General features: G+C 36.2%; 2 protein-coding genes across 20 annotated transcripts in view; one reads left to right on the forward strand and one right to left on the reverse strand.

Moving 5' to 3' along the window:
• The window catches only part of LOC127845741 (DNA repair-scaffolding protein-like), a 590,230-nt gene that overhangs the window by 272,437 nt on the left and 305,715 nt on the right, over positions 1-12,078 (reverse strand). The gene's annotated exons all lie outside the window — the stretch shown is intronic.
• LOC127845743 (ankyrin repeat and SAM domain-containing protein 6-like) overlaps positions 1-12,078 on the forward strand; it is a 32,366-nt gene that overhangs the window by 1,140 nt on the left and 19,148 nt on the right. The window contains exons 2-5 of the mRNA XM_052376855.1: positions 5,772-6,318; positions 7,837-7,881; positions 8,675-8,882; positions 11,399-11,496. Of these exons, the coding sequence (XP_052232815.1) occupies positions 5,772-6,318; positions 7,837-7,881; positions 8,675-8,882; positions 11,399-11,496 (898 nt within the window). The remainder of the gene's footprint in view (positions 1-5,771; positions 6,319-7,836; positions 7,882-8,674; positions 8,883-11,398; positions 11,497-12,078) is intronic.

A 12,078-nucleotide genomic window follows, 5' to 3' on the forward strand; every position in this document is an offset into this window, starting at 1 on the left:
GTCTATCACAGGACACATTGACAGCTCTAATGATGCTGTGCAGAGAGGGATGCCAGCAACTGAGTGATGATCAAACATCAAAGATTGCTGAAATTTTCAAAAAAATGAAAGAGAGAGACATTGCTTTATAAGATTGAGATTAAAACACCTAGTAATTGATTTTGTGTCTTCTACATAATATTTTGTTACTTATATCAACTTTATTACTTTAAGTAATGTTCAATTAAGTTTGAACTGTATGATGTATTCAATAAGACCCAAAATTCCCAGCACAGAACACGAATGAATAATATTCTTTAACTTGGTCATTACTGCAAACAGTATGGGGTGAACTATAATTCCCAGCACAGAGCACGAATGAATAATATTCTTTAACTTGGTTTACCGTAATTACTCTATGTTTTCAGACACTCTTAGTTTTCGGACACCCCTTTTTTAAGGAAAAATAATTATTTTTCGTGTTTCTTAATTTTCGGACACACGAGTTTTCGTCCATAATTAATTTCTCTAAGTTTTTGGACAGTATATTTTACAGCGCCTTTTTTACCAAATTTCGGTCCTGTTTTCGATATCTAATGACTCTTCGATCATGGGGTTTTACAACCAGATTAACATCATAAAACATGGCAGGTGCATGCCCCTGAGGGCAACGGACCATTACATTTGCGTTATTGGGTAAATTACCTTGCAAACCGGTATTAAACAATGGTTTCGCCCGATAGCATAAGCGTTATAATGACAATTACCAGGGGAAGTGCCAATTAACAGTTCAATTATCTACCGCAATGGTACTACCCCTTCTCAGAAAATAACTGTGACAAATACTAAATGCTTCAAAGTGTGATGCACCATATTGCAAGTTTTACGAACAATGGAAGGTGTTAGACAACAACTATCGGAAATGAGCAAACAAAGAATTCATAGTTTGCTTTTTTATTGTGTTAATTACAGGTTCATACTAGCGAGTATCGGTACATCACATGCTCATCTTTGAACTCGTTGGTCAAACTACAACCTTGTAGTAACTTTCTGTCAAATAAATTAAACATTTAAAAGTATTTAAAATGCAGTGCAAACATATATAACTGTAATTTATACTATACGGCATGGTATTTCACCAGCGCGTGCTATTACTGGTAGTCGTTGATATAATTGACGCTATTTTCGGACACTTCAATTTTCTACTCTAAGTTTTCGGACACCTGTATTTTGTGAATATTTTTTGTATCCAAGTTTTCGGACACGAAAAAAAAAAATAATTTTTTTTAAGTGTCCGAAAACATAGAGTAATTACGGTAACTTGGTTGTACCTTATGAGCTTACCATGGATATTTCAACTAAAAAGATAACAAAGTAACTTTCACAAAACATGTTTATGTATTTGAACTTGTCACTTCCTTTAACATACTCATAATAACTATTTAACTGCCTTCTGGCATCAAAGAAAGTATATCACGTAACGTTTTAACAGTGTTGTCTGTGCATGTTAATGTTAAGATAGTTACAAGGAATTACTTTACCACCATCTTTTTCTTATGTTCATGGTCAAAGCGGAAAGCAAGGAAAATAATCGCTATAGCACAAATAGCACATATTTCTCCAAAAGTGTCCAGAATTGAATAGAAACAATTTGCTAATACTCATGGAACATGACAAATTGGAAGTCCAGCAACATCAGACTATTTCAACTGCCTACCGAATACCGTGGACTGTATTCAAGCTATGCAGTTTTCTTTTAAAAGTACACAACTCTGGAATCCACTGTTCCACACCAAACATGCATGTTGTCCTCAACACTCTCTGTCAAAATATAGTTTTGTATGAGGTTATGTGACTGAAGGCTTTATCTTGAATTCAATATAGCCTTAAATCACTGAATTTTCAAGCACTATAGCAGTTCTTCCATCTGAGGAGCTGTCTGTTTCCATGAATGTCAGTGGCTAATGTTGCTTGACCTGAAATCAGAAATTATGTAAAAATGAATTTTTGCATATAATTTTGTATTATACTTTTATAATTGATTTCCTATATTTATTGAATTTCCATATGGCCATTGTCCCCAAAAGACTTGTTCACTAGGTTATAATTAAGATTAAACCATCCATAAAAAATTCTAATGTTAATGATTTTAATAAAATTATATGCTTGTGTAAATTTTTAAATATGACAAAGATTTTAATAAAGATTTTAAGATTTTAATTTACTATTTTCCAATTGTAAATTTCATGGAAAGTGTCAGTTGTGATTATACATTGGTTAACTTCGATTAAGTTTATATGTAGTTTGTGACAAACTCCTCATTCCTGAATATGGGGCACAACATGTCTGTTTTTCAGCTTTGTTACAGCTTTCATGATTATTGTCCCCTACCGGTTTCACTGGAGGGGACTTATAGTTTGCGCTCTGTGCGTCTGTCTGTGAGTCTGTCTGTCACACTTTTCTGGATTCTGCGATAACTTCAAAGTTCTTAATATTTTTTCATGAAACTTTCAACATGGATAGATGGCAATATGGACATTATGCACGTCATTTCATTTTGTTCCTATGTCAAAAATTGTGGTTGCTATGGCAACCAAAAAAAAAATATTCTGAAAATGGTGGAATTTCTTACAATGGTGGAGCCAGTAGGGGACCATATTGCTTGACAATAGCCTTTTTTTATATGATGTGCATCCATTTGGTTTCTTAGCATTCTGACTTTTTTAAAGGACACAGTATACTAAAATATTACAGCAATGAACATTATATATACCAAACAAAATCTGCAAATTTCAGGAAACCATACATCTGTACTTTTCCTTTTGTCACAAAATGGTACGTACATTGTTTTCGGAAAAAGAAGCAGTTGTAAAAATTGACACACATCAACGAAAACATGAATCGATTGACAAATGCCTTTTTGCATAACAATTGTAGAAAACTCTAAATTGTAAAATAAATATATGTATTTAAAAAAAAACTTTTAACCTGTCTGTTACTCACTAAAATCCGTTATTTCACCAATTGACTGTAGATGAGATGTACATGTAGAAGTACTTGCAGTATGACATGTCTATAAAATAGGAAGAAGTACCTTCGTAATTTGTCTCCTTTTTAAAGTCAAAATAATATGTTTAACTATTGTGAAAAGTTTCAAATATATGCATATTATTAAAAAGATAAAGATTGTTTTTTGCATTTGCCTTAAATGTCAGGTAAAGGGGTAACCGCCGCAATAATGTGAGGTAAAGGGGTAACCATGGCAATAATGTGAGGTAACGGGTAACGACAGCAATAATGTGAGGTAAAGGGGTTACCATTGCAATAATGTGAGGTAAACAGGTTACCTTTGCAATAATGTGAGGTAAAGGGGATACCATGGCAATTATGTGAGGTAAAGTGGTAACCATCACAATAATGTGAGGTAAAGGGGTAACGACAGCAAAATGCAGATTAACAGTGTACATGAACATGACCTACATGTATATATCATTATATTTACAAACACTTGTAAATGTCAAAATTCGTAACATTTGCATCTTTGTGGAGGAGTGAAATTATATCTGATCAACAAGTAACATTTGAGGAGGGGGACTTAATCAGGAAATCTTTAATATGGTCATTCTTCCCCTATCTTTGATTTTAATTTGGACAGTTTTCAGGTACTTGTAAAAGTATATGCACTTGGTATTGATAAACCTGGCTGACCACCATGATATGATTGAAATACTGTTGAAAACTGCAAACAGTTAAAAGAAACAAACAAACATAAAGATTTGTCTTTTACTTGTTAGTTATCCTACCCTTAAAACTTTCCCCTTTTTGTGTGGGCCTTCTAAGCCCATCTAAGCAGTTTATCTACATTACCAAAGGTTAATCTGTCGGATTCAAATCAAAGGTTTCAGAACAATTATCAATATTTTTAGCTCACCTGAGCACAACGTGCTCATGGTGAGCTTTTGTGATCGTTTTTTGTCTGTCATGCGTCATCAATCGTGCGTCGTCAACATTTGCCTTGTTAACTCTCTAGAGGCCACATTTATTGTCCAATCTTCATGAAATTTGAATGGTTCATGGTTTGAAGATTGGTCTCAATGATATCTTGGTTGAGTTTGAAAATGGTTACGTTTGCTTGAAAAACATTGCTGCCATGGGGCAGGGCATTTTTCCTTATATGGCTATATATGGCTGTAGTAAAATCTTGTTAACTCTCTAGAGGCCACATTTATCGTCTGATCCTCATGAAACTTAGTCAGAAGATTCATCCCAATAATATCTTGGATGTGTTCGAAAATGATGCCGGTTGGTTGAAAAACATGGCCGCCAGGGGGCGGGGCATTTTTCTTTATATGGCTATAGTAAAACCTTGTTAACACTCTAGAGGCCACATTTATTTTCCGATTTTCAGGAAACTTGCTCAGAAGATTTGTCCCAATGATATCTTGGATGAGTTCAAAAATGGTAACCTTTGCTTGAAAAACATGGCTGCCAAGGAGTGGGGCATTTTTCCTAATATGGCTATAAATGGCTATGGTAGAATCTTGTTAACACACTAGAGGCCACATTTATTGTCCAATCTTCATGAATCTTGATCAGAAGATTCATCCCAATAATATCTTGGATGAGAAAAATGATGCCGGTTGGTTAAAAAACATGGCCGCCAGGGGGTGGGGCATTTTTCCTTATATGGCTATAGTAAAACCCTGTTAACTCTCTAGAGGCCGCATTTATTTTCCGATCTTCATAAAACTTGGTCAGAAGATTTGTCTCAATGATATCTTGGATGAGTTCGAAAATGGTTACATTTGCTTGAAAAACATGGCTGATAAGGGGCGGGGCATTTTTCCTTATATGGCTATATATGGCAATAGTAAAATCTTGTTAACACTCTAGAGGCCACATTTATAGTCCGATCTTCATGAAACTCGGTCAGAAAATTCATCCCAATAATATCTTGGACGATTTCAAAAATGATTCTGGTTGGTTGAAAAACATGGCCACCATGGGGGCGGGGCATTTTTCCTTATATGGCTATAGTAAAACCTTGTTAACATTCTAGAGGTCACATTTATTTTCCGATCATCATGAAACTTGGTCAGAAGATTTGTCCCAATGAGATCTTGGATTAGTTCGAAAATGGTTTTGGTTGCTTTACAAACATGGCCACCAGGGGCGGGGCATTTTTCCTTATATGGCTATTTATGGCTTTAGTAAAACCTTGTTAACACTCTAGAGACCACATTTATTGTCCAATCTTCATGAAATTTGGTCAGAAGATTGGTTGCAATGATATCTTGGTTGAGTTTGAAAATAATTATGTTTGCTTGAAAAACATGGCTTCCAAGGGGCGGGGCATTTTTCCTTATATGGCCGTAGTAAAATCTTGTTAACACTCTAGAGGCCACATTTACTGTCCGATCTTCATGAAACTTGGTCAGAAGATTCATCCCCATAATATCTTGGAAGAGTTCAAAAATGATGCTGGTTGGTTGAAAAACATGGCTGACAGGGGTGGGGCATTTTTCCTTATATGGCTATAGTAAAACCTTGTAAACACTCTAGACTAGAGGCCACATTTATTTTCTGATCTTCATGAAAGTTGGTCAGATGATTTGTCTCAATAATATCTTGTTATCTCAGGTGAGCGACTTTGGGCCTTTCAGGCCCTCTTGTTAGCTTTAACTGAACTTAGTAGGTACTATCAAACACAATTTCAAAACTTTTTGTTAAAAACTGACCAGATCTTATAGGTTGGTAACTATCACAGCATGTGCATATTAATTTTGCTTTAGGTTGTGCGGATGCTGATGATGCGTGGTGCTGCTGTTGATAAGAAAAACCTGTACGGATGGACACCAGTAATGCAGGCTGCCAGACATGGTCACAACAACATTATTGCTCTAATTCTGCAACATCAGGTCGACATGAATGCCACAAATGCATACGGAATGACAGCCTTGACTTTAGCAGCAAAGGGAGGGCATCTACAGGTTGTGCGATTGCTAGTTGAAGGAGGGGCTGACATCAACACCCAGGGAAATGCCTGCGAATATACTCCACTAATGGTTGCAGCTCAAAATGGCCATGATGCTGTCTTACGACTTCTTTTAGACAGGGGTTGTGATGTTAATTATAAGACTGCTTCAACAGGCTTAACTCCTTTGATGTTGGCATCTCTAAATGGCCATATGACTACTGCGCAAATTCTTATAGAAAGGGGTGGAGATCCAAACCTTTGCAATGTCTTACAGCACACTGCTTTAGCAGTAGCAGCAATGAGAGGAAAGCGAGAAGTGAGAGGTTTTCTTGAAAGGAAAACTACTAATAAAACAATAGTTGGTAAGAAGATTTATTGTAATCAGTTATTTTAACAAGCCATTTCTTGTTCAAAATTAAATTAATTTTACATTTTCTTTCTGCAAAGTTAAATGAAATAAAACTGTGTGCAGATTCTTAAGAGTGTTCAATCAAAACACTTGCACTTCGTAAATTATTATTCTAACACTACATGCGACTTGTTTTCTAAAGACAAAGAAGGAAATCAAGTGTGGGTTATTCTGCAATAATTATGGGCGGAGCTTAATGTTTCGAAAATAGTTCCGATTAAATAAAGAAAATATTGCAGTAAAATGCACGTGCTAAAACTCGCTCTAAAAGAAATGTAATAAATGTAGCATATATAAATGTAATGAAACAACAAATTGTACATTTGGTGATAAGTGGCATAACCACGCCTACAAAGAATGTTATTTGTTAGGAAACGTGATTAAGAAAACATTTATAGCATGTCAGCTTTTCAGTAGCATCAATAAACGTGACGTCATTTAGTTTCTATGATTTTTGTTCTCAATGAAAGTGACGTCATTTGCAAAATATTTATGAATGAAAACTTTGTACAAAGAAGGGCGGAGTATTAAAAATATAGTTCACGTCCAAAAGCTTGAACCAAATCAGAATCGTGTTAGAATCGAAATAATATTTTTCTATGATGGTTTGTTGTCGAATAATCCACAGTAAGGAGTATAGATGCGTGTTATCAAATCACTTGTGCTTCCCACTCATGATATAATTCCTACACATCTATGCCCCTTACTGTGGGTTATTTGTCAACAAACCATGATAGAAAAATATTATTTCTTAAATAATATATAGAAAAAATAACCAACTGTTCATATGTGGAGACATAGAAATCATCAAAAATATTCAGACCAAATGCTGGTCTCAACTTGAACGGTGGTCTGATTGTCCGCAACAAGAAAATTATTAGTTTTGACAAGCAAAAAATTGTTCTGCAACTCCAACGGGACAAGGTCTTCTTTTTATGCCCCTGATCGAATGATCGTGGGTATATTGTTTTTGGCCTGTCTGTCTGTCATTCTGTCTCCAAACTTTAACCTCAAAGGTAAACTTTTGAAATAACTTTTGCAATATTGAAGAAAGCTTGATATTTGACATGCATGTGTATCTCATGGAGCTGCACATTTTGAGTGGGGAAAGGTAAAGGTCATCCTTCAAGGTCAAATATATGGGTCCCAAAACTTTAACCTTGGTTATAACTTTTGCACTATTGAAGATAGCAACTTGATATTTGGCATGCATGTGTATCTCATGGAGCTGCACATTTTGAGTGGTGAAAGCTGAAGGTCATCTAGGTCAAAGGTCAAATATATGGCTTCAAAGGGGCGCAATAGGGGGCATTGTGTTTCTGACAAACACATCTCTTGTTTTCTTAAATAAACTTGCAGAACTTCCAGTAATATGCCTGGTATTTATTAACAAAACTTGATCTTGAAATTATAATGATAAGCACAAATTTGTATATAGACACATTTGTGCTGTTGAAATATTTGTTTTCAGAACCTGAAGAAAGGAAACCGGATGTTATTGAAGCAGCTAAACAAGGTAATGTTTATTGTTTAATTTTTACCATAAATTTGAAATCTACTAAACATATTTCAAACATACCATACCATATTTCACAATATTTTTCGTCACTTTAAATATAATACCGTTAATCTATCTCTATCTTATTTCATTTAATTAATCAAAATAATTTAATAATTTATCAGAATTTTGCTATAAGTCGCTACAATTAATAGAAATTCTCTTATTTTAATTGCATTAAAGTCCCCTACCGGTTTCACCGGAGGGGACTTAATGGTTTGCGCTCTGTGTGTCTGTCTGTCTGTCTGTTAGTCTGTCTGTCACACTTTTCTTGATCCTGCGATAACTTTAAAAGTTCTTAATATTTTTTTATGAAACTTGAAACATGGATAGATGGCAATATGGACATTATGCACGTCATTTCATTTTGTTCCTACGTCAAAAATTCTGGTTGCTATGGCAACAAATAGACTTGAAATACTGCTGAAAATGGTGGTTTTCTGGATCCTGCGATAACTTTAAAAGTTCTTAATATTTTTTCATGAAACTTGCAACATGGATAGATGGCAATATGGACAGTATGCACGTTATTTCATTTTTTTCCTACGTCAAAAATTGTGGTTGCTATGGCAACCAAAAATAATAATCTGAAAATAGTGGAATTTCTGACAGTGGTGGAGCCGGTAGGGGACCATTTTGCTTGACAATAGCCTTGTTAATTATATTTTATGACCAGTATGTGAACTTGTTAAATTCCTGATTTCCTTTCTTACTATATATAATTAGTTCTTATGACATTTCTTATCATCAGGCAATATTCAGCGGATACGTGACATCCTTGACATAGATGTGAGTCAACGTGACACGTGCTCACCTCAAGATGGCGCCACACCACTGATGTTCGCTGCAATGACAGGACGGTTGGATATCGCTCAGCTCCTGGTAGAGAGGGGCTGCAACATCAACAAGCAGGACAATATCAGTGGCTGGACCGCCCTCATGCAGGCCACGTATCACGGGTGGGATGTTATATAGAATTTAGCCTTGTTCTTGGAAAACTGGGCTTAATGCATGTGCCTAAAGTGTCTTCTTAGATTAGCCTGTGAAGTCTGTGTTTTCCGCTTTTATGGAATTTTTTGTTGAAAGGGAGTCTCTTTTAACAGAAAATCCATTATAGGCAGAAATTGTTTTCCCAGATTAGCCTGTGCACGAGCTAATCTGGGACAACACTTTACAAAACATGCATGAAGCACTGTGCACAGGCTAATCTGGGACAACACTTTACTAAACATGCATGAAGCACTGTGCACAGGCTAATCTGGGAGGACACTTTACAAAACATGCATGAAGCACTGTGCACAGGCTAATCTGGGACGACACTTTACAAAACATGCATGAAGCACTGTGCACAGGCTAATCTGGGAGGACACTTTACTAAACATGCATGAAGCACTGTGCACAGGCTAATCTGGGACGACACTTTACAAAACATGCATGAAGCACTGTTTTGCCACAGCAAGGCTCAATTTCAAACTGCAATCATTAATCATTTAGAAGAAACTTGCCTCAAATGATTGCAAATCACCACAAACTGTGAAACTTGTGTTAAGCTCAATTAAGTTAACAACAATTTAATTCTTGTTAAAGGCATATGGTGGGCTTTACTTACACATGTTTACAGTTTACTTTTGTAACAAAATCAATTTTAATCAGTCAAATGTTTAAAAGTGGGGTCATTAAAATTCACAAATGGTGAATAGCAGATTAAGACCTGAATCATAGTGATTTATTTTCTATTAACATCTGTTGATTGAAACCTATGTATCAGCTTCTTTGCAATTATGAGTAAAGATACTTTATTTATACTGTATTTATATTGTTTTTTTATACTTTATTATCCCCACGCTTTTTGAAAAAAAAGGTGGGGATATTGTGGTTATCTCCGCCGTCCGTCCGTCTGTCTGTCTGTCCGTCTGTCCTGGCCACTATCTCCTCCTACACTAAAAGCACTAGAACCTTGAAACTTACACACATGGTAGCTATGAGCATATGTGCGACCCTGCACTATTTGGAATTTTGATCTGACCCCTGGGTCAAAAGTTATAGCGGTTGGGGTGGGGCCGCGTCAGAAATTATCACTCATTTTTTTAGGTTATTTTACATTTACTTCTTTATTTCTACACCGATTCACTTCAAATTGATACTGGACCTCTCTTATGACAATACCGTCAATCTCAACCATGCATGGCCCCATTCCCAACCCTGGGGCGCCCCGCCCACATAGGCCACACCCACCAAAAATTTCCATTTACTATAATTTTTTCATTTCTACACGGATTCACTTCAAATTGATACTGAACTTTTGTTATGACATTAGGGTCAATCTCAACTATGCATGGCCCCAATCCCAACCCTGGGGCGCCCGCCCACATAGGCCACACCCACCAAAAAATTCCATTTACTATAATTTTTTCATTTCTACACGGATTCACTTCAAATTGATACTGAACTTCTCTTATGACATTAGGGTCAATCTCAACTATGCATGGCCCCATAACCAACCCTGGGGCCTCGCCCACATAGACCACACCCACCCAAAATTGCCTTTACTATAATTTCTTCATTTCTACACCGATTCACTTCAAATTGATATTGAACTTCTCTTATGACAATACAGTCAATCTCAACTATGCATGGCCCCATTACCAACCCTGGGGCGCCCCGCCCACATAGACCACACCCACCCAAAATTGCCTTTTACTATAATTTCTTCATTTCTACACCGATTCACTTCAAATTGATACTGAACCTCTCTTATGACAATACGGTCAATCTCAACTATGCATGGCCCCATTACCAACCCTGGGGCCCCGCCCACATAGACCACACCCGCCCAAAATTGCCTTTTACTATAATTTCGTCATTTCTACACCGATTCACTTCAAATTGATACTGAACTTCTCTTATGACAATACGGTCAATCTCAACTATGCATGGCACAATTACCAACCCTGGGGCGCCCAGCCCACATATGTCACACCCACCCAAAATTGCCTTTTACTATAACTTCTTCATTTCTACACCAATTCACTTCTAATTGATGATGAACTTCTCTTATGACAATACGGTCAATCTCAGCTATGCATGGCCCCATTACCAACCCTGGGGCACACCTAGGTCAAACATTCGGCGTGGGGATACGCGTCGGCCTCTGCTGCGCCATTTCTAGTTTATATTGTTTTCACCAGCTAAGCCTGAACATTTTGTGTAATGTCAAAAAATGAAGCATGTCTTTCACAGCAAGAAAACAAATCAACCAAATAGCGATTTGCAACTTTGTATAGCACAAGCAACAAGTACTTAAATTACAGATTGAATTGTATGCAGTCCATAACTTATCTCACACACTTAATTTTGAAGGACTTGGGGGTCTTATTTCTATACATCTTGAACAGTTACTGGAATTCTAATTTCTATTACTTTCTAATTTGAGCTCGTGGTTGTGTAGAGTTGCAGTGTTACATGATGTTTGTAGGAAGAAGTCCGTGGCAATATTCCTGATCAATGTGTGTGCTGATGTGACAATCCAGGCTAAAAATGGGTGCACTGCATTTGACATGGCATCACTGATTGGTGAGTGCAAACTGTGTGAACACAAAAATTTATTGATTTACAAAAAGACAATATGAATGCATAATCTGTCAAAGTAACAATTTTGTATGTCTTATAACAAGTCGAGCACAGACAAATACTGGTTGATTTTTCTCATAAATGAATGTGCACTGTAGAATTAATAGATTGTTTTTGTTTATACAAACTTGTTAAACTTCTGCATAGGATCTAAAATGTATATTCATATTTTTAACATAAATTTACTTTAAATTTGTCCAACTTTCACAAAATAGATTTTACATGTTGCATTAATGCAGATTTAAATGTATTTGACGATTGCTTGAATAAAAACCCTGCACGATAGTAGCATATCTCGTTACATGATTAACACATTTTAATTGGAAATACCCCTGACTTGATTTGATGTCAAATATAGACTTATCCCAAAATTCACTTTATGACATCACACGCATGGTACCTGCGGTTTCCTGCTTGAAAATGGAGAACATTTGTGTTCATGAAGTACTTCAATAATAACATATTAATTGTAAATATTGGCCAGAACTTCAATGTTATTGTTGGGTCTTTACCCACTACTAAGAC

Source organism: Dreissena polymorpha, chromosome 9 (assembly GCF_020536995.1).
Source record: "Dreissena polymorpha isolate Duluth1 chromosome 9, UMN_Dpol_1.0, whole genome shotgun sequence".
NCBI lineage: Eukaryota > Metazoa > Mollusca > Bivalvia > Myida > Dreissenidae > Dreissena > Dreissena polymorpha.